This window comes from Anastrepha obliqua, chromosome 2 (assembly GCF_027943255.1).
Source record: "Anastrepha obliqua isolate idAnaObli1 chromosome 2, idAnaObli1_1.0, whole genome shotgun sequence".
NCBI lineage: Eukaryota > Metazoa > Arthropoda > Insecta > Diptera > Tephritidae > Anastrepha > Anastrepha obliqua.
The window spans coordinates 106,889,326-106,913,680 of NC_072893.1; the positions used below are offsets into that span (position 1 = coordinate 106,889,326).

At 37.6% G+C, this 24,355-nt stretch overlaps 1 protein-coding gene across 1 annotated transcript; it reads right to left on the reverse strand.

Annotated features, from left to right (window-relative positions):
- Positions 1-220: 220 nt before the first annotated feature.
- On the reverse strand, positions 221-1,141 carry LOC129238319 (uncharacterized). Its single transcript, XM_054873356.1, has one exon. It carries the CDS (start codon positions 1,139-1,141, stop codon positions 221-223), a length of 921 nt encoding a protein of 306 aa, XP_054729331.1.
- Positions 1,142-24,355: the final 23,214 nt, after the last annotated feature.

Here is a 24,355-nt window from a genome sequence, read left to right on the forward strand (position 1 = left end):
TTTTCTTAAAATTTTGTCTCACACCATAAGTGTTGTTGTCGACCTCATCTGGGTCTTCCTCACTTTCATTGCTGTCTGCTTTGAAAATTTTCAGTTTGGCCTTTCTTAGACCAAACCGCATTTTGTTGTCGTGTTGTTTTAGTATTGGCAGGCACTCATCGTTGATCTGCAGAACGAATGACATGCTACTCTTTTGCGGTTCTTCTGCCTTCACGATTGCTCAGTCGTCCATCGGCACCGCAGAGTTGTGTGACTTCAGGTATTTCAGCACTTCTGCACCGCTCAAGTCCATCATGCGAGCGCGAGGAGGGCAAGGTATGTCCTTGGCCGGAATGAGCTTAAATTTTAAGCCTTCCAGTGTGCTGCTGATCTCAGCAACACACCTTTCTAGGACAACCCTTGACCAGTCGTCGTTGCACTTGATAACCCTGCAGCCGCGAAGTACTGCTGCAGAGTCGAAGGAAGGGAGAGTTCCGCCCTGTGCTCCAATCAAATGCTTGTCTAACACGGGCTTGGATAGTTTGGCCTCCACTTGCCCCCACTTCTGCAGGACCACTTTGCCACTGTTTGTGGACTCGTCGATTAGTGCATATAGGAGGTTATCCTTAACCACCTCACTGAACGGTCGTTGCTTTGTTTCTTCGATGCTGCTGGACACCTTAGGTCTCTTCGGTGCCTGATCGATCACGTCCTGTGACCTGTTTCTTTTCATCGCATCGCCTTTTTTCTTGTTGTCCTCTTTAGGTTTATTGGATAAGAAGCCTTCGTACTCCTTAACCACCTGCTGGTATTTTAAGTTGTCGGCCGCGTCGCGCTCGTCAGTCGCTCCAGCGAGTTCATTTTTGGAAATCTTGCTTAGAATGAACCTCGCCTTCGTGTAGCGAGATTTCATGAGAGCACCCTCGGATTTGTGTTTTCGCGCGGCCTGACTCTCTCTCTGAGTGCCGTCTGCCGCCTTTTTCGATGTTTGTGGTAGAACTTTTTGTTGTTGTTGTTGCTTGCTTGGTAAGGGTGTGCTATGGCTGGTACTTCCCGTACTCTTTGCTGACTCAGCCGTATCTTGGCTGGAGGCCAGCAGGGTATCCTCCTCGGAGGATGGTATTGTGTCGCAGCGCGGCACGAATTTTTTGTTTTTTTTCATTTTGTTGCGTGTTCATTATCATCTATTTTTTACGGTTGTTTCGCCTGACTACGTCAAGCTCCACAACCCACGAGTATTTAGGGGAAGTAATGAGGTCCTCCGCGGCAGCGCCCCTTACCGCGGTAAGGCCACAGTTACTCTCGAAGGCGGCCAGGTATTCGAGAGGGAAACTCCGTTCGCGATGCACATGTTTTAATTCCTTGCACCATTCAGTCCTCGGCACGTTTCCAAGCACACCTTGACTTGGGAATGTGTTGGTACGGTACTCTCCGTATAGATGATTGGACGAGCATCACACACGCCGTATCGTGTAAGGGTGTTCGACCAATCCCCATACAGAGCTTCCCTCTTAGTTCATGACAGGTTAAATTCCTAAGAAGGAATTTAGCCATCATTTAAACCCCATCCCCGCGGCAAGGAGACCAACCACGATGGGGCCGAAAAGTAATACACGCCAGTTTTTTCGCCTGCTTTCAATGATATGCCACACGATTTATCCCAATCCTTTCGTCTGATTTTGTCTTTTGGGACATGAACAAACTTAACGCCCTCTTTTGCCTTCGTTTTGCGGCACAACACAAACAGTATTGCCTGCTAACTTTTTTAACAAAAGTTTACATTTCTACGCTTTTGAGTACTTTTTATTTAGAACTTGCTCTGAAATAAAAAGTAGCTTTTCTAAGACGACATCACAGAGCTATTAAGGGGACAGATACCTGTAAAATTTGAATTGAATTGAATTGAATTTATTTATTACTAGTATAATAATACATTATAATTTACAATAAACTGTAAGTCCTACAGAGACTATTAAAAGTCTGTTCGTAGGCTAGTAGCATTTATAATGACAATCTTACAAACTAAATATAACATTTAACAAAATAAATTTTGTATGCAACATACGTAACATACATTTGACTTACTAACTAACTAACAACAAACTTACTTATATCTAGCGGTTCTATGAAGGACATAAAATAATTTTCCTTTTTTTTTTATTTTACAATGAAATAGCGCGATATTAACAAATATCATAGGTGTAAATTAGTTTTTGTTAACCAGATTTTTATATCTTTTTTATTTTTGTCGTTAATTACATCATAGGCTTTTAACTTCATTGGAAGCTGATTAAATATTTTAATGCTATGGTTTATGTAACATTTTGAACCAATACGTAATTTACATTTTATGTGCTCAATTTGTCTATTTCTAGTATTTATTATCCTTGATAGAAAAGAATTCTTTAAGTTATTGTAATTTTGTATTAAAGCTGTAAAGTAGAACAACTTTTTTATCGAAAGAATGTTGTTAATATTTAAGGAATTATCCGTTATTGAGTTTTGTTTACTCTTAAATATTATTTTTAATATTTTATTTTGTACTAATTCAATCCTATTTAGTTCAGATTTGTACGCACCTCCCCAAGCTACGATACCGTAAGAGGTGACTGACTCAAATAGGGCATAATAAATAGTTAATAATTGTTCTTTGTTTAATATATATTTTAATTTGGCAAAAACAAAGATTAAATATCTATTTCGCTTTATTAAATAATTAATTTGAAAATCCCATTTTAACTTATAATCGATTAAAATGCCAAGATATTTAGTGCTTTCAACCCGTGTTATTGGAATACAGTTACATTTGCTGTTAGAATCATGATTATGCATAAATATATTAATATTTCCAGGTACAGAATCTTTATAAACTCCAAAAGTTAGAAATACCGTTTTATTAATATTCACAGATAACTTGTTTTGACACATCCATGTAAATATTTTATTTGCAATTAAATTTGCATTTAATTCAGCATCCTCCCAAGTATCGCCACTTATAAGAATGGTTGTATCGTCAGCATACGATATTATATTGTGAGGGTTTTTTTGGCTAAATTGTACAGCACTATATATTTCATTTATGTATATCAAAAATAATAAAGGGCCTAATACTGTCCCCTGAGGGACTCCAATATCTACAATCGTTTCACTACTAACAATACCATCTACCTTTACACATTGTGTTCTGCCAGTGAGATAATTCTTTATAAGATTCAAGGCGAGTCCACGGATACCAATATCGCTTAATTTTTGTATTAGAATTTTGTGGTCAACCGTGTCAAAAGCCTTTGCTAAATCTAAAAATATTGCAATAATTGGTTTACTATTATCAAGATTTTTATATATATATTCAGCAAAATGAGCTAATGCATCTTTTGTTGATTTTCCTTGGCGAAAGCCATATTGATTTTTATTTAACACGTTATATTTGTTAAGAAAGGAAAGTAATCTTTTATGCACTACTTTTTCAAATAGTTTTGCTACATTAGAAATTAATGATATTGGCCTATAATTAAATTCAAAATACTTTTCTTTAGCTTTGTGAACTGGTATTATAATTGCTTTTTTACAATGATCAGGACAAACTCCTGTTTCTAAGCATATATTGATAATGTTAGCTAGAGGTTTTATAATGAAATTACTTAGTTTTTTTAATACGCTTGTTGGAATTTCATCTATTCCGGCTGCTGTATCATTTTTTAATAATTTTATTATTTCTTTTATTTCATCTGGATGAGTAGGAAATAAAAATATTGAATTTTTAATCAAGACTCTTTTTTTACCACATTTTTCACCTGTATATTTGATTTTATTTATTTATTTCGAAAGAAAACATTTTTTTTACATAACATGTTAATATAAGCCTTTAAGAATATGTCAAAAAAATTTTAAAACGTAAATTTAAGTAATTCTTATATTATAGATCGTCAACCGTGACGACTCTATTCTTTGCGTTCGAGCGCTGGAAGAGGTAGAATTTTCATATACATATTCAAACCTTAGATGCGTTTTTTTCAAAACCATATTTTTCGAATTGGCGTACACGATAACTCGAAAAGTTATTGACCGATCTCCCTGAAATTTTGCACACGTCTTTTTTATGATATTACTTTCTATGTGAATTTAAAGTTTTTGAAAATTCACAAAAAAATTATTTTTTCGAAGCAAAAATAGTAGGAAAATTCATTTTTTTAAGCATTTTATTCCGCGAATTTTTTGTTATTTCATTTTTTTAATTCATATAGAAATTATGACAATAAACAAAACAATTTTTGGTTTCTTGTGTTCAGGTCACTGATGCCGATGCTAAAATGCCCGCCGATTGAGGAGCCCCGCTGCGACCTTCCTGGAAGAATTGCGTGTACATCCGCCATTTTAAATGATAAAAAAAATATATATTATTTTAATGTATTAACAAACTGTATGCCAATTTTGAAAAAAATATATTGACTTCTTCATTTTAAATAATTTTAATGGAAGTCAGGGAAAATTTGGCCGTTTCTGTCCCCTTAAGTAGTTCAAGATGTCAGGAACAGGGTGAAAATTAAACATCTTGCATAAACTTTAATTATTGCTTCATGCCGTAAAATAAAATTTTAAAACTTATTCGTTTAAAATTTTTGTTGAAGTTCTTTAAAAAATCGTGTCCAACCATGCCAATGACTTTTTATTTTCCAATAAAAAATTACTCACGCAGCAGGCAGATATTTTTGTAAGCCCCACTGCTATAAATTCTCGATCAGCCACTGCCTAAATATATGTACATCTACACACACACACACACATACGCGTACATGCGAGCTCAGTACATTCCAATGTGCTATCGACAGTTGTCAATACAGTTGTAAATTAAATAAGCATCAAATAACATTGAATATGCCTGCAATCCTTAATAGCTTTGTGTGACCCTATAAAGGGAATTGGTTATATTAATTTCAGACAGTTTTATGCTATGCATGCAAGCATTCAAGCGTACACACACATCTTTGCGCAGACATAGGTACGAGTATGATATATGTGTATATGTATGAATGTGTGTCGCTTTATATTTATTGGAACATTAGTTTATTATCCTTGCAAAGGATTCATGTGCCCTTTCGTTGTGCTGTCAGCTCTTGTTTTTATTGCCGTGCGTGGTGGTGGTTGATTTTGGCAAATGCACAGTGAATTAATTAATGATTAATGCGCCATTCAGCTTTCAAAACTATGAGTGCTTGTACGTGCACGTGTGTGCGTGTGCATTGGCAGAGGATTTGCTTTTAATTTACATTTGAAATTGCTTTGAAAACAAAATTTGTTGGTTTGTTTGCTTTTTGGCAATTATAAATCGAGTGTTGCAAGAAGGCCGCTTTTAAATTTGTAGGCAATGTGAAGTCAGTTGACTTTAATTTACTTAATTGGATTATGATTACAGATCGGATGAGAATAAGCGGCGCTAAAAATGTTCGTTTGGGTTGCTAAAAAAGCAGTTATAATAATAGTAATTGAGATAATAGCAGGTTCATAACCATGACAGGTTCTTGTGAGCGTTTTCTGATTTGGGTTGATCTTTTGATTTTTTTCAGCAAAAAAAAATGTATAAGGAAAAAAATCGGCAATGTCTTAAACAAATTTTTTAAATACTTCAGTTTTTTAAAAACTCCGAACATTCTTAGCAGTTTTGTTCAGTGCGCAAAATTATTTAAATTGTTTGCACAAACCCACCACATCGGAAATAATTATCATATAAAAAAATCGTTGTGTGTTGAATTTTATACTTAGTATTGGATTGGGGGAATAAGTTCATAGCGTTTTTATATTTTCTATCACTTTAATATACAATGACTTCTTTGCTGTTTGAGAAAGGGTAGGTATTCATTCGAGAACTCTTTCTGCTGTACAAAACTATTAGGTGCGCAACTAAGTTCTCGCTGTTTGTTTTAATGAAAATACAACTTTATTCTGAAAAAAATGGTTGCAAGTGAATCATCACCATCGCTGGCTACTACTTTTCCCCATCTTTCTGGTAGATCTCGTATACCGCCGCGGTAAAACTCTTCATTTTTTGAGGCTATCCACGGATCAAGCTATTTTTGGATGTCTTCATATGAAGGGAACTGCTGGTCAGCTAGACCATGTGTCATCGATCGGAACAGGTGATAAATGGACGGCGCAATATCTGGAGAATATGGTGGGAGGGGTAGGATTTCCCATTTCAGGTAGGTATTAACGGATTTGGCAACGTGAGGCCGAACGTTGCCATGCTGTAGAATCACTTTTTCATGCCTCATGGGCTAGAATAAGCAAAGAAAAGGCTGACACATTAGCTGACCACTTTAAAACAATATTTACAAATAGCATGGATAATAAAAACATTGAGCTGCCAAACACAATTGAGAATGCAGACCACACAATACAAAGCACGACAAAAGAAGAAATCAAATATTATATTAGGTATATAAAGAAACTAAAAGACAAAAAGACACCGGGATATGACCAAATAAATGGAAAAATACTAAAGGAACTACTCGATAATATAATAAAATACATACGAGGCCTCTTCAACGGAATAATAAGGTTACAATACTTCCCAAAAGCATGGAAAGTTGCACAAGTTATAGCGATTCCCAAGCCAAACAGACCAATTAGCTTGCTGCCCATCCTCTCTAAATTGTTTGAGAAAATACTGCTTGACAGAATTGACCAGATTCTAAAACAAAAAGACGCTATCCCCAACACCAGTTCGGTTTCCGAAAACAACATTCAACTGTGCAACAGATTCACAGAGTAGTAAACAAAATTACAGACGACTTCGATAAGAAGAAATATTGCATTGCCGTGTATTTGGACATCGCGAAAGCTTTTGGCACAAAGGACTTCTATATAAGCTAAAAACCTTTTACCACTTAACATATTTAATATCCTTAAAAGCTACATGACTGATAGACACTTCTTCATAAAATATGACGATGAGTGCTATGATATCTTGACGGCGTCTGCTGGAGTACCTCAAGGAAGCGTACTGGGCCCCATACTATACTTAGTATACACAGCAGATATACCAACGCCAACTACTCGAGGATCAATGATAGCTACATTTGCAGACGACACAGTTTTAATGTCAGCTAACCACAATGAAGAAGCTGCAACAAAAACACTGCAAGATACGCTATCAGCTACAACACAATGGTTTGAAAAATGGGGCATTGAGGTCAATAAAGACAAAACACAACATGTAATATACGAGAAGAGAAAATCTGCAAGATATCCAATCCAAATTAACGGGGAAGACATAAAAATACACTCAAGTGCAAAATACTTAGGCATAACGATTGACTCAAAACTCACATGGAAAAAACACATACTGAACAAGAGAAACGAGATGAAAAACAAATTCTGACAACTCTACTGGCTACTACGAAAACAATCAACCCTAAGCTTGCTTAATAAACAAATGATATACAAATCAATAATCGGACCGACATGGACCTACGGGCTAGAAATTTGGGGGACTGCAAGTAAATCAAACCTACAAATCATTCAGAGAAGTCAATCTAAGATACTAAGGACAATCACAAACGCTAATTGGTACATAAAAAATGACGACATTCACCGCGACCTCGACATAGACACTGTCACTGAAGCAGTAAAAAGAAGCAGCAGTAAGCACATCTTGCGACTATTAGAGCACAAAATCCATGAGATGAGACTGATACCGGAAATGGAACTTAAACCAAGAAGACTAAAACGCAAAACACCCACAGATCTTACTCGTACTGTAATATAAAATAAAATATAATAAAATAAAATTATAGAAAACTAAGTATTAGTAAAATTGTAACTAAATACCACCAAAGACAATAATGTTTTCTTTGAAAGGGAAGGGACATTTTAATTCCAAACCCTAACACCAATTACTTATTGTTAATATTAACAGATTGTAATTAAAAAAAAAAAAAAAATGCCTCTCCGCATATTGCAGCCGCTTCTCGCGCAATGCTCGGCTCAATCGCATCAATTGAGGGCGATACCAATCGCCAGTGATGGTTTCGCTTGGTTTTAACAGTTCATAATAAATAACACGAACTTGGTCCCACCAAATACAGAACATAGCCTTCGCAGCGTGAATATTCGGCCGAGGTGACGACGTAGAAGCATGACCGGGCAGTCCCCATGACTTTCTTTTGTTTGGATTGCTGTAATGCATCCATTTTCCATTTCATCATCACCCATCACGATGCGATGAAGAAAACCCTTCCTTTTTTGCCGCTGGAGCAGTTGTTCACAGGCGAAAAACGACGTTCAACATCCCTTGATTTTAACTCATACGGAAGCCAAGTCCCCTGTTTCTGAATCATTCCCAAAGCATGCAATCTCTTGGAAGTGGATTAGTGGGTAACTCCTAATACTGAAGCAAGCTCTTCTTGCGTTTGACACGGACACAATTCCTCATTGAGCAATGCCTCCAATTCAGCGTCTTCGAAGGTTTTGGCCTTCCTTCACGCGGACGGTCGTCAACATTAAAATCAACGTCTTCCAAGCAACGGAACCAATCTCGGCACGTTGTTTCACTTAAAGAGCATCTCCATAAACTTTTTATAGCTCTCGATGCGCTTCAGCCACCGTTTTATTGTATTTTTGAGTTATTTAATTTTATAAAAGTTTCGAGGCTTCGAAATGGAATACCCAGGAGGCAAAAATCAAAATTTTCGACACCTGCTCTTCTTTAATTTTGATCGACGTTAAAAAGCTGCCGAAACAGGCCGGGCCATTTGCGACGTGTATAGAGAAGGTGCCATAAGCGAGTCTACAGCGCGGAAATGGTTTGCAAAGTTCAAAAATTGCGACTTTAAGGTCGACAACACCTCCCGCAGCGGAAGGCCATCTGAATTCGAAAACTGTAAACAGCAACGGCGAATATAGAATTGATTAACTTATTGATAGAATTATTCTTTTTGTTTTAATAAAAGTCTTCGGCAAAAACGCTATGAACTTATTCCCCAAATTAATTGAAGTACAATTACTAAAAAAATAGACGAATACCAGAGTGTCTCTTTATTTTTCTGTCCGCTTGGTATGAAATGCCCTTACATGGCAAACTTTGTCAAAACTTTCCTCCAACGCCTTTTTTGTATATATTTTTTTTAATCTTGGGAATTGTCGTTGTTTCAGCAAACTTCGCAAACTTTCTGAAATGAACTTGCACTCGGCATCCGCAATGTGAATTCCTTTTTCGAGTTTTTCAATGAGAATACGCGCTCACTACGGGCAGAGAATTACTTGCCTGCGTGGCTGCAGTATTAAAGCAAGCCATATTTTCGAGAGGGAATTCGATGATTGCCTTTACAGATGAATGAAAGTAATGGCTAGCGATGGGCAATGTTTTCAATAAAAAGAGTATTTGATTTTTTTAAGAAATGCTTAAGTTTAAATAAAAAGTTGGTTTTTTCAGTTTCGCTGCCAATTTAATTCCCGATTTTTTGTGTTCGATTAGATGATATCGAAACCTCGAGACCGAAGCGTAATTGATTACTGTGTACGAATGCTGAGTACGTGACGGACTCGCTAGACTAAGTAGGCGCAATTTTGTGTCTTATGTATTCAGATGGATCACCTAGATTTTCAATCTTCTTACTAAGTTCTCTTATTAAACAAGGAGTCATTGAAGTTTGAAGAGATCGCTCTCGCCTCTCCATTTGTTCTATTAACACTGCCTGTTTTGCTTGATTAATCTTAAATGCAATGACCGCGGGCTTCGTGTGTCATTAATTGTTTGCGTCCATAACCCCTCTCTCTTTCGTTTTTCCTAACCAGTTTTCCTGCTTTTATTTTTAGTTCATAAGTACAATGGACATCCATGTTTGGACGCTTGAGTTGCCATTTAAAACCACTGATATGATATGAAGAGTAAAAATCTTGACTTACATCCTTACAAAATTAAATTTACGTAAGAAGTGAAACGTTTTTAATGATTTGAAGAGCTGAAACCTCACCTTTTGTCTTCTGCAAAATATCTTCTTTATATCCCATTGAAAATCTATCATTAACCGTTTCTTCCTTCACCAGCTTTCTGTCATCTTGGCTGTCATCTGTAATACTTACTGTTAATATTTTAATCGCTTTGTGGTCTCTGTAAAAATCTACTCCATCACAACACACAATGCATGCAACCTCTCCGGGTGTTTGCGTGTCGCGCAAGAACAAAAGGGAATCTGGAAATCTGACTATAACAAAGGAATGAAAAAAAGCTGGAAAAATGTGGAAAAAAACTCAAATGCATGGCAATCATACTTGAAATTTCAATTTTATTTGGCCAAACAAACCGCAACTGCCAGCCACCGTCATACAAAGCCGCTCTAACGGCTTTCTATGTGACTAAAAGATTTGGCAAAGTCCTTACCAATTTTTGTTTACGCTGCACAAAGCGACAGTCTGTCGGTTTAGACTAAGAATAGCAGTTAAGAACCAGTACTTTTGTATGTAAGACATAATATAATAGTCGCATAAAATACACTTTCGAACGGAAGTTCAGGACAATAATAACCCAGCAAACACAAGAAAAAAAGTGCCTAAATTTCAATGAAGTTGAGTTTCCGTAGGACTTACCACTGGCTGTTAAACATTTTCGCAGATCCTATTCGTCAACTTTATACGATCCTTTTCCTCGACATAGAAATAGGGCACCGAATAAAATTTCAGGAGCTACGTTGGCTGGGTCATGCCGTCCGAATGGATACAAACGCTCTGGCTGTGAAAGTATTCGAGCTACCAGTTGGTGGTAGTTGAGGAAGATGAAGGTTTCCTCTGCATTGGGAAGTCCAGGTGGAGAAGGATTTCGCTTCACTAGGTGTATCCAACTGGCGCCGGTTAGCACGAGAAAGCAATGATTGGCGTGCTTTGTTAAGCTCGACCAAATGCGCTTAAGCCGTTATCGCGCCAATGAAGAAGAAGCAGGTCGGTTTTTAAGAAAGCTTATGTAATTACTCCGGCGGCCGCCGTAGTCAAATGGGTTGGTGCGTGACTACCATTCAGAGTAAATAGGTTCGAATATCCGTGCATGAAACACAAAATGAAGAAAAAGTTGTTTCTAATAGCGATTGCCCCTCGGTAGGCAATGGTAAACCTCCAAGTGTATATCTGTAATGGAAATGCTCTTCATAAAACAACCATTTGCCGCTCGGAGTCGTCTTGAAACTGTAGGACCCTCCATTCGTGGAACAACATCAAGACGAACGTCACAAATAGTAGGAGGAGCTCGATCAAACACCTATCAGAAGTGTACGGGCCAAGTATTTATTTATTATTTATTTTATTAGACAAGGGAGAATTACTAATCTCTCAATTTGATACCTAAAAAGATCTCCATGCGAAAAAGTGCCTTTCGAAAACTATAAACCACTTGCTGAGATGCTATTGGGAATTAACGCTGCAGATTTGAGAAAACTTTTCCTTATCAAATGCAGCTCGAGTTGATTTCAAACAAAAAGGTTTGTTGGGAAAGAATGAATCGTGCGCGTGTGTGTATATATATGTGTGTGTGTGTATGCCTGGTGATGTGGCGTCACAGTCGTGGAGTCGCGTCATTTTTCTCGCGTAATTACTCCACTCATCTGTAGCGCTTGCCGGCTTGTGCCATTGTAAACGAAGCAACCATCACCAGCAAACTTGTCGCCTTGCCAGGGCTGGAGCTGTTTGTTATTCCCGTAATGTTTGTAACTCTTATTGTTTTGTTGTTGTTATTGTTATCGTTGTAGCCACCGCTGTGCTATTGTTCTTGAAGCGGGTGTCTGAAGTGCGCTTTCCCGCCAACCATCATGTCTGCGTTGACAATTTAGCTGCTTTCGCGGCAGTGCCGTGCGACACATTGTTGCCACCCTTTTGCAATTTCCACAAGTGTGTTTTGCTGCATCATATCTTCACTCCGCTTTGACTTGCTTGATTTTGCTCATTTTCTTTGATTTCACAGCCTTTTGGCAAATGTTTGTGATAGCGATTTGCCATTACCATCGATTCGCGTCTTCGGCTTGCCCGCATCGCTGTCTTCTCAAGTTTTCATAACCAATCTTTGCTAAACGGCAGCATCCCTAAAAGTGGCGACAAAGATTTGCAGTCGCGTCCAAGGACATTCAAACGGTATTCTGCATATGTACATACATACGCACAGTTGTGTGTGTGTGTGTGTTGCTCGCTGCCAGCGAAATTCTAAATATGAAAAAGATGTTGACAGCAACAAACACAGCAATAGCAAAATCTACAACAACAACCACTTGGTTCATACAAAAGTATGCAAATGAAAACGGCAGAAACATTGACACCAACATTTCTCATCTCAAAATTATTTCCAACTCAGCTACTCGCCGCTCGCCTTCGAATAGCTTCAGGTGAGCTGTGCTGAGAAAAGAATAACGTCGAAAAGAACGAAAGCAACAGTAAATATGTCAGCAACAACACCTGCAGCAGCAGCACCTGAGACAGCACCAATTTCGGTGAAAATTTTCACATTTTAACATTACACCAGCAACAACAACCAAAAATCTCACAATGCGAGCAACATAATTTAGCAATGAAAGCAGCACAAAGAGGCAGTATGTATGTGTGTGTATAAATATAGGTATGTAGGTGTGTGCTGTACGACTGTATGCTTATGCTTTGGTGAGCATCCGTTGTCCTTGCGAAATATTTCAAATTTATTTTCTTTCCCCATTTTATTACTGTATAAGTAATTCTTGTGAATCGATTTTGTATGTTTTCCCCAGAGTGTTAGCGTTCCTTTACGCCAATTTCTTCCACACAGCCGCACTACGCCGTAGTTGAATACACGCACATACATATGAATGTGTGTATGTATTACTTCACTCCGCAGCACTCTTTGATGTTAGTGGAAATTATTACAGGAAAGTTGCAGTTTGAGAAAAGTTTTGCAAAATTATTGGAATGTTAAGAATTTTAAAGTAGAAGTTTGGATGTTTTCGTTATCAAATACGTTTGGATATTGAAGGACACTCACACACACACACATCTAAATAACTTATGTATGTATATTTGCTTTTACAGTCATTTTTATGTGCATGTAAAGGTGTTTTGTGGTTTTCAACTTTAAAAGGACTTTCGAAGATCTCAAAAAGGGGGTAAGGGGAAGCTTTCTAGGCTTATAAATTAATTACATTCATATATAATTACACTATACAACAACATTTAAGAACTAGAAAATCGAGTATAAGTAAATTAAATACTTAGTTTATTGTTAAAATTTTTTTATTTCCCTTGGATTACCAAGGGCAACCGGTCTCAGCGGATGAGTTGAAATAACTGGTTACATTAAAGCGACGCTAGCGTCTAAATACCTACACTCTTGCCCTAATTTCAGTTACCGCACGTTATTAGCCGCGTGACTTCTGCACTTGCAATTGCTCGGCCAGTTCCGCTTATTGTCTTGTATTTGTTTTGTTGTTCCCACGCGCAAGCCTATAAGTGTCTCGTCGGCAGAATGGCTGTATGAGTTAGTAAAGCAGTATTGGACTTTTGCTTGTTGTTACGTGCAAAGCTATAGACCCGTCGTCGGCAAATTTGGTCGAATCGATGTTTTGGCCGGATGAGTGGTTACCTGTGTTAGCTTATATGATCCTAAATGTGCATCATGATTAGATCACAAAGTTTTAGTCCAGCATGTCGCCGTATTTTCTTCTTTCCAGTGGATTAAAACTTTCATAGATTTCTTTATATTATGCGCAAAAACTACTATAAGCCGTTTTCTCATAGGAATATTATTCTCAGTAGTCCATAGAGGAATTTTGCGATAATCCTTTTTAAGGATCCCTTTAACTCTCCAACTTCTTTTTATACGGCTCACTTTGACCCCACTTTTAAGAAAAGTCCAGTTGGAAGTTGCATCCCTAGCTGACTTGCAGTGCAAGCTTGGTGACATTCGGTTCAGTCGAAGCGAAGTTATTGCATCCAAAGTGTCAATATGTTTATGTCATCGGTATAAAAATGAGTTTCGAACAAAGATTTAATATAACATTTTGTTTTAAAATCGGTAAAACGTTTCATGAAACATTGGAATTGATGAAAAAACGTTATGGCGACGATTGTCTATCTCGTTCCAGAGTTTATGAGTGGTTTACACGTTTCAGAGATGGTTGTGAAAACACAAATGACAATAAACAAACGGGCCGCCCAAAATCAGTAATCACCGAAAACTTCATCGAAATTACGATTTATCGCATTTCATTTTAACTAATTATTTGAGCTTACGAAAGCTCTTAAACACTCGAAAGACCTCATTAAAGAGGTGAGAAAAGACGAGAACTTCCTTAACAACATTGTAACTGGTGTTGAAACGTGGTGTTTCCAACATGAACCTGAAACTAAGCGTCAAAGTGCCGAATGGAAGGCCCAGACGACCCACCACCCAATAAATCGCGTTTGAAGAAGTCAAAAATCAAGCCGATGCTCATTTGTTTTTACGATTCCAAGGGAATTATCCACAAGGAGTTCGTGCCAACGGGCCAAACCGTCAATGCAATTTTTTATCTGGGCGTTTTGAGGCGTTTGTTGCATCGTATTCGCCCTGAATGCCGCGAAGGAAGAAGCTGGCGCTGATTGCATGATAATGCACCATCTCATCGATCTACTCTTATGACTGATTTTTTGACTAGAAATCGCATTTTAACCATCAATCACTCACCGTATTCGCCTGATATGGCTCCCTGTGACTTCTACCTATTCGAAAAACTACATTTGGCCATTAAAGGAAAACTTTTGCGTCCGTAGAGGCCATCCAAAAGGCTTGTACAGACATCCTGAAAGATATTTCGGTCAATAAGGTATCAGAACAAAGCTTTTTGTGTTAGTTCAGTCTTGTTTATTTTGTACTTCAACTTGTAAGTTTCGTACCTTAAATAAGTCTTTGTATGAAGAATACATTGATTTGAGTTTAATATAAAAAGTAATCCGAGGAAATTTTTGCGATATATTAAATCGATTAAAAAGGCCTCTCGCACTCCTAATACTGTTTTTTATAGGGACGCAACTGCCTGCTCTGCCAGCGAAGCAGCCAGTTTATTTGCCGATTTCTTTTCATCTAACTTCGTGTCTGATGAAGATATTCAGGAAGAACATTTGGCATTATGGCATACGCCATAATTTCTTGAGGAAATTGTCTTCCTCAGTGCACTTCAGTTCACTTGTTTATCAGTTGAAGATGTCATTGAAGGATTGTTAAGATTAAAAACTCTTCTTATTCGGATGTAGACGGCCTTTCTGTAACTTTGTTTAAAAAATGTTCGCTCTTTGCTGCAACCTCTTAAACTAATTTTTAACAAATCCTTGGCTGAAAGAATATTTATCGATGATTGGAAGCTGACTTCAGCCACTCTAATTTACAAAAGCGGTAATAAAAGCGATATTGCAAGTTACAGGCCAGTTTCCAAATTATCTGCTACATCTAAACTTTTGGAATGTGTTGTCAAAGACAAGTAATATTTTAGCGTTAAACGTCTGAATAGTCCTTAATGATGCGGGGAGAATCCTAAATATGTGGCAAGACGACCAAATTGATAGAAACAATGATTATCCACATATTCACAGAAAATTATAACGAATAACAGGAGTTGAAAAACATTAAAGTATTTTAACCCTTCTACTATGTTTGGGTCAATTTGGCCCAATTTTCAGTAAAACTCATCGAAATTCGCCTGTTAGTCTAGTCGAAAAAGAAGAACTCCCGTTTTATGCACCTGTGCAAAGAGTAAGTGTCGATTGTTTGCTCAGTTAGTAATTTATTATCGCGCAGTAAGGAGCTTATCAAAGTTTTTATAAAGAAAGTGATTGCTAAATATATATTTCTACAATGTCCCAAAGGAAGAGAGTAAGTCAAGTTATTTAATTTACTATGTTTATGTTGCTGTTACACATTTTTATAATTTTATTTTTGAAAAGAAACTAAGTATTGAAGAAATACATCAAATTATTAATTCTGATGCTGAGGATATTTTCGACGAAAGTGATAGCGATGAAGACTTTGTACCTATCGCAGAAAATGAAACGGACGATTCAAATACTTCATCCAGTGAAAGTGAAGTAGATGTCGTTTTTGAAGGCAGCAATGCGATAGAAGAAGTCAATTTGCCAAATATTTTATCGAAAGATAAGAGGCAAAATTCCTCGAAAACAAATTTTATGTCAAAGTCCTGGCCCATCAAAGCGTGCTATTTCTATGGGAACAGATATAAAATCCTCTTTTGATATTTTCATGCCCTCAAGTATAAAAAACATAGTGGTATAAATGAGCAACATCAAAGGATTGCAGTTTTTTGGAGACAATTGGAAAATTATAGACCTTATAATATAGAATTGGAAGCATACATAGGATTGCAAATCTTAGCAGGAGTATACAAATCGCACAATGAAAGTCTAATTCATTTGTGGGATGAAAATAATGGCAGACCAATTTTTCGGGCCACAATGAGCTTGGAAAGATTTATGAACATATCACGATGCCTTCGTTTTGACTCCGCTGCGGACAGGGATGAGAGAAAACAGCGTGATAAATTAGCACCAATAAGAAACATTTGGGATCAATGGAATCGACAGCTCAGGTCATATTATCACTTACATGAAAATGTAACAATAGATGAGCAGTTAGTACCTTTTCGTGGTCGTTGCATCTTCAGGCAATACATTCCATCGAAGCCCGCAAAATACGGCTTAAAAATATGGGCTCTATGTGATGCAAAAAGCAAGTATGCCTGGAACATGGAAGTTTATTTAGGACGGGCAAGAAATAATCAACTGGAAAGGAACCAAGGTAATGCATTTATAAATTGGCTTTTTGTATGTCTCAAACCTATGTACAGTATAAATAAACCGTCTCTATACAAATATTTTTAGGTGAACGTGTTGTTCTATCCCTATCAGAACCCCTTCCCAGAGGTCACACTATTACTTGCGATAACTTTTTTACGACGTACAATCTCGCCGTTCAGCTACTTCGCAGGAACATTACTTTAGTCGGTACAATGATCGAACCAAATATTGTCCGCAGAGAGAGACTGCCGCGAGGAATCGTTGCTAAAAATATAGTAAAAAATATTCAAGAAAACTCCAAATCTGCAGAAGAAGCGTCTACTTCTAATATTTCTGCCAGAAATTAATCCACCAAAAAACGATACCGATGTTTCTTCTGTCATCATACAAAAAATTCGAGCAAATATTCAGCTGTTTGCAGTACGTGCCAAAAATCTGTTTGTAAGGAACATAGGAGCTTAGTTTGTGAAAATTGCCGTTAAAACATACATATCTGAACTATTTTCTACAATTAACATACACTTAACTTGATTCAAATAAAAAAAATATGAATTCCTTCAATAAAATAGTGTTATTAGTGGAGTTTTTATAAGTGGGTCAAATTGACCCAAAACACCATATGTCTAATTTTTTCCTAACATAGCAGAAGGGTTAAACGAATACTAAATTGGACTCAACATACCGCCGCCCTTGAACTATCTTAATGAGTTGAAAATAAAATATTAAAAAGAAAATGAAAAGCCTTAAAAAACGTTTACGATAATTTATTAGTTTCTTCATGAAATAAATCTCCTTTCGTTGGCAAAAGGCAAAGCTTGACTATAGGGCGAACCAATTCGCCATGCGGTGTTTTCAACGTCACTACTTTTATTTTGTTTGCTTCCACAATTGTTCAGTGCTTTTCAGGAAAATAGGACCAGCCCACCACAATTGATGACGTAATAATTCGGAGGGGGTTATACCTCGTGAAGCACAATCTGCAGGATTCTGCTCAGAACGAACATTCGGGAGGCAGAATTTCTTGAATATCAGCGACGCGGTTGGCTATAAATGTCACCCATCTGCTAGGGTGAGCTTGTAACCATGCCAATGTTATAGTAGAGTCAGTCCAAGCGGATAGCAGAGATCAGACCAGCAGTGCAGCACGCTTCGCACTAGTTTAGCAGCAAGATGAGCGGCGCATAGTTCAAGAGCTTAAGCGGAGCTACCTTGGTTTTCGACGAAATTGATGACACAGTAATGCTACCGTCGCTTTGTGTTGTTTGTGCATACAAAACGGCGGCGTAAGCGCCTTCGGACGCGTCTGCGAATACGTGCAATTGCGTAAATGACCCAGCTACTTCAGTACCAACCCAACGGTTGACCTTCAAATGTGCCAATTGCTTGAGTTCTATGCGATGCTCCAACCACTTCGTTGCGATAGACTCAAGAATGATATCATCCCAACCTACCTTAGTGCGCCATATGTCTTGAAACGAAATTTTTGAATTTATAGTTGCGGGAGCAAGTAGGCCCAGAGGATCGAAGAGCGTTCTTGCATCTGATAGAAACATGCGCTTGGTCAACTTAACTGTCGGTTCCCTCAAATTAATGGTAAACGTGAGGTAGTCTCCTTCTGTGTTCCAGATAAGGCCTAAAGCGTGAACATTCTTATCGTCGAAAATATAATGTGATAGGTTCGAAGATGCATTGGAAATGCTTGCGTTTAGTTCAGCGCAGTTCGATGCCCTCTTACGAAGTTCAAACCCCCCTTCCCTCAATATTTCGGAAATATTTTGCTGCAACAATTGAAGTTCTTCTTTACTAGATGTAGATCATCCATGTAAAAATACTTGAGAATAACACGAATAGCCCTAGCACAACCATTCGACGAATCTCTTGCCGTCTGGTGAAGTGATTTCATGTAACAGAAAAGTAACGACGGGTTTTTAGAACTTTCGCGATGTTAAATGCAGGAGCGGCTGCACAAACGTGCACACGATTTAATGCACAAAAATATAATTTTCTTGATATTCGTTGCGCCTTTTGCTAGGCGTTTGTACGTACATATGTATGTATACAAGCGAATGCGTATATGCAAAAGGCAAGCGGAGTGACTATATCCGTCTCGAAGGACCAATAATGATGCGGGGAGAATCCTAAATATGTTGCAAGAGGACCAAGTTGATGGAAGCAATAAATTATCCGGCTCGAAGGACATCACTAATGATGAACACAAATTCCTATTGGTTATTGTAGCGATGATGTTGCGGCAAAATTCCCAATTTAAAACTAGTTGTTTCACACGATGGAGAGAATAATGAGATGGCGCCTATCGTGGTTCCGTTACTTTGCTCTCAGCGAATTTGACAACGAGTTACGGGATTTTAGCACCAGTATGGCCAGATTACCATTTTCAAACTTGATTTAGCATTTTTTTTTTTGTTATTTAGCCTCGGAGTTTTAGTTTTTTCTTCATGACATTTTTCTAGCCTGTTCTAATTAAAAGTAATTTTATAATTTTGTAAAATATACATTTTTTAAAAACTATTTAAATAATTCACTCAGTTTTATTTAGCTTTACTTGTTTTTAACGTCTGGTGGCATTGCCCGCGATTGCAGGTGTTGTTGGTGCTCTTCTGCTTTCGGCAGTCAAATCTCCCTCTCGCTACTGCAGTGTTGCCTAGCTTTGGATATATAAAACGCACTGAAACACCAAATTTTTATTGAATCACTTAAAGAACTTTGTATGCGTGACAAATTGTCTTTAAAATATGCGTTTTTTTTTTAAATAAATGTGCTATGCTAATGTACAATTTAATTTATGAGTTTTTTTTGTTAAGCGAGACTATTTTGTTAAGGGAACGACTTATTTGCTATATTTGAGGTTATGTAACTAGATAAGGTACTCTTTTTGTAAAAATGTCAGTATGGTTTCTTTAGTATTTTCTGGTATTTTGTGGCTTATTTTTACAATGAATACAACTCTTAATGTCCTACGTCTCACTAAGGATTGATGACCGGAAGAAACGATTACACCTCTATGGTTTTAATTCGCATTTAGAAAGTTCAAACGCTTTTTAAAATGTGTAAGAAGGTTTTCAATCTTAAGAAGAGTTGAGAGAAGAAGATTTAATATTTTTGCATAACCTTAAATGGAGCCAAAAATTAAATTTGCACTTTGAAATTATCAAATTTTATAAGAGTAAAAAAATTTTCATCAGCACTAAAACCTTTTCAGAGTGACCTTGTTTAACCTATTTTTGTTTAATAATATAGTTTGTTTTTGAACTTAAAGTTTCGGTAGCTTTAAATTAAAAAAAAGAAATAAATACGAAACCTGAACATTTTTGCATTTTGGGTATAAAAAAGCATTAAATTTATTGTGAAGAGCAAATGGTTGGCACACTGCACAACTCGGCAAACGTGACGTCACGCACTCTTGATGGGCGCAATCTTCTTTCTATCATTCTTGGTTGTTTCAGATTCAAAATTACAATTTTTCTCACTCAATTTATTACAAAATATTCCCTATATATACACATTTATTTCAAACAAAACCTACTTATTTTCACATAAAATTATAACGAATAACAAGAGTTGAAAAACATTAAAGTATTTTAAACGAATACTAAATTGGACTCAACAGTCCTAGTCAGCATGGTTTTGTAGTAGCCGATCTACGTTATCTAACTTATCCGTTTTTTCTGAAGATTGCCACACAGGCTTACAGAATGGCTGCCAAACTGACACGATATACACGGATTTTTGTAAAGCCCTTGATAAAATCTGCAATACGATTTTAGTAACTAAATTGGCATGTCTCGGTTTTCATTCAAATTTCCTTGATTAGATTGGATGCTATTTAATAAAGAGATGCAGTACTGTAGTTATCGATGGGGTTTCTTCGAAACAGTTCATTGTCACCTCTGGTGTACCTCAGGTAGTACTCGTATTTTAGGACCTTTGTTATTTGTTTTGTTTATTCATGATATTTGTTCATGTTTTTCCTTTGCTAATTTTTCCTCTATGCTGATGAGCTAAAAGTGTATGCTGCAGTAAGAAATTCTAGTGATTCAGCAGGCGTCCTACAGTCCGAGTTGAATAATAATTTTTTCCTGTTGCCTTATGAATCGTATATTTGTTAATATTGAAAAATGTCATAAAATCACATTTTCGAAGCTTCAAAATCTCCTTAACACCTCTTATCATATTATTAATTATACAAATCTTGCTTCGTCCGATGTGATAAAAGATTTTGGGGTTTTCTTTGATACAAAGCTTAATTTTATCACGCACTAAAATTATGCCGTTTCTCATTCAATCGCTTTTGTAAAACGCCACTCATCGCACTTCACTGATCCATATACTCTGCGTTTGTTTGGTCCAAATTTTTGGAGATCGTATCATGCAGCCCACGCAGATTGAGTGGAGAGGGTTTAACCAATTTTTGTGCGTTTTGCACTCGATTCACTCCATTTTTCAGATCCGAATCCATTATACGAATCTCGCTGTCGAGAGATTAGTCTTTTCCCATTAAGTGGCAGAGGTACTTTCAGGCAGTATCATTAATCTTTGATATCTAGAAAGAATACAGTTTAATGTTCCTTGCTGGTATATTGCTAGTCGGATAGTGACAAAAGAATCGATAAGGTTTTCCTTGTCTTCCTTTGAGAACTTTAAGTCTCCTGGACCTGACGGAATATATCCAGCAATGCTTAAAAAAGGAGGAGACAGGCTGATTGAGGCCCTGAAAAGGATCTCCTCAGCCTGTCTTGCATTTGGTTACATACCATCCCAATGGCGACGCGTAAGAGTAGTATTTATTCCGAAACCAGGAAAAGATGACTATTCCCTAGCAAAAAGTTTTAGACCAATCAGTTTGACATCGTTCGTGTTGAAAAGTCTAGAACGAGTGGTGGAGAAACATATTCGAATGGGAGGTATTGCCGAAAAGTCCACTTAGTAGAAATTAACACGCTTACCAGAGTGGAAAATCATGTGAATCAGCCTTACACCATCTTGTTAGCATGATTGAAGCCGGGCTGGAAGCTGACGAATACACAATGGGCGTGTTCGTGGACATTGAGGGGGCTTTTGATAAAGCCACTTTCGGCTCGATATGTTCTTCTGCCTAACGACAGGGAGTTAATCAAATCATTGTAAAATGGATATATTCCATATTCTCTGAGAGGCTGCTGACCGCTGGTGGGAGCGGTGACGAACTAATCACAGTCAGGGCCAGGCAAGGGTGTCCCCAAGGGAGTGTTCTTTCTCCGCTGCTGTGGTGCTTCGTCGGAGACTCTCTATTAGTGGAGATGCAGGAACTCGGTTTTCACGTCCAAGCATATGCGGACGATATCTGTGCGCTAACATCGGATAAATCCTTAAGGAGGCTTTGCATCAAAGTGCAGAGGATTCTTGACAAAATCGAGGACTAGTGCATGAAACAAGGTCTTAATCTTTCGTTAATCCGAACAAAACAACCATAGTCTTGTTTACGAGAAAACGGAAATTGGATGGACTCAGTCTTCAAACACTGAAAGGTGTGACACTTGGTCTCTCCGATGAAGTTAAATATCTAGGAGTAATCTTGGATAAGAAGCTGACTTGGGAGACACACGTTTCACTGAAGGTGATTCACGCATTGAGGATTTTTCAGCAATGCCACAGAGCCTTTGGTAAAACCTGGGGCCTGAAACCTGCTGTGGTCCTATGGATATACCCAGCACTTATCACACCAATCATCACTTACGCTTCTGTGGTCTGGTGGCGACGGAGCATGGTCCACAATCCGGGAACCATACAGGCTACAAAGAAATGTATGTTTATGCATCACGGGTGCCATGAGTACAACCTCTGGGGATGCCCTAAATGCTATGTTTGATATGCTCCCCCTGGATCTTAAGATACAACAGGAAGCGATAAAAGCAATGTGTATACTCCATAAATATTGTTTATGGCTCGAAGACGGAACATCGGGACACAGAGAAATCTGTAAGTTGCTATCTGAGCAGTATCCACTGTTTTTGGGACCTGAAGACGACCTGATACCCACAGTTTCATTTGGAAGGAAATTTGTTGTCAGATTTCCACTGCGTGAGCAATGGAGCAATCCAGAATGCATGGAGGGAGGTTTGACGGATATTTTATTTACCGATGGGTCCAAGTATGAAATAGGGTCTGGAGCCGGATGGGACTTAAACGATAGTAATAAGTATCACTATGCTATTGGGGAAATGGTAACTGTTTTCCAAACAGAAGTTTTTGCCATCCTGAAAGTAGCCGAATGGATAATAGAGAGGAGATGGAGCGGGAAACAGATTGCAGTCTTCAGTGGCAGTCAGGCTGCATTGAAGGTCCTGGAGAATGCGAAGCAAACGTCAAAGATTGTTCAAGAATGTAAGAAGAAGCTTAATTCTGTCGCAAGACAATACAGTACTTATATGGGTCTCCGGACACTCCGGTGTTCAAGGAAACGAAAATGCCGACAAATTGGCCAACCGTGGATCAACGGTGCACCCACAGGGGCCAGAGCCAATAATCGGAATCAGTTTCGCAGGAATCACGAATTGGATCAGCGATTATGTAGGCAATCTACATAAAAAGCGATGAACCGGTCTAGAACGCTGCAGAACTGCAAAGTGTTTTGTGACAAGTCCGAACTGAAAACTTTCAAACTTTGTACTAAAACTTAGAAGAAAAGACGTTCAGCATTTCCCCACCATTGGAATCATTGAGGACCCAGTGTGCCTGTCATGCTTGGAGGAGGCGGATAGCACTGAGCACTTTCTCTGTGAGTGTCCTGCCTTTGCTAGATCACGGCTACGAGTATTGGGTTCCGATGTCATGAGAATGAGTAATATTCGTTCTCTAAAACTGGAGGATATTTACAGATTTGCCAAAGAATCTGGAAAATTCTCACAGGACTAACTATCTCTATCTCTGCCTCTATTCTTTCCTATCTCTTTCTCTGATACTTTTCTCCTTCTCGCCTTGACTATCTACCCCTTTTCCAGAGCTTTAAATGCAATGGGCTTTTTAGCCTGAGTATTTTAGGAGCCACCAAATCTCCTGGTGCTCTTTGGCTCGACCTTTTTCAAATTTCAAAAAAATTTTAATGTTCCTTGCAGAAATTTTCGTTGCTTTTCGGGTTGGCTTTGGTGGGACATTATATGGTGCATCACTTGTTAGAGTTGTCTGACTTTAATTATCTCTCACACCTTTTCGATTTGGAGCTTTCTGGGACCGAATAGTTATTTCAAATGCAATTAAAAATCTAGGTTCTATGTAACAAATCAAACGAAAATGTTTGATATTTTAGTTTTATATTTTATTTATTCGTTACAACTCAATTTCAACTTGCATACATATATTTTTTTGGAAATTTAAGTGGTTTCTTATGTTTGTAGTTTAATTTTACTTGAAAATTTGTTTAATTCAAGAAATATTACACATGTCTATGTGACAATAAGCAATTTGTTTTGCAGATATTCGGAAAATTAAGTGACACTTTAAGGCCAGTGCTGTTCAGCATCATTTAGGAATATGTATTGTAATTAATTTTTAATATATTTACTATGATATTTCTTATTATTACATTAGAAAAGGT

What these genes read in the sequence shown, in the direction of transcription:
- LOC129238319 (XM_054873356.1), bottom strand. Translation starts at nt 1,141, where the DNA reads ATGAAAAAAAACAAAAAATTCGTGCCGCGCTGCGACACAATACCATCC.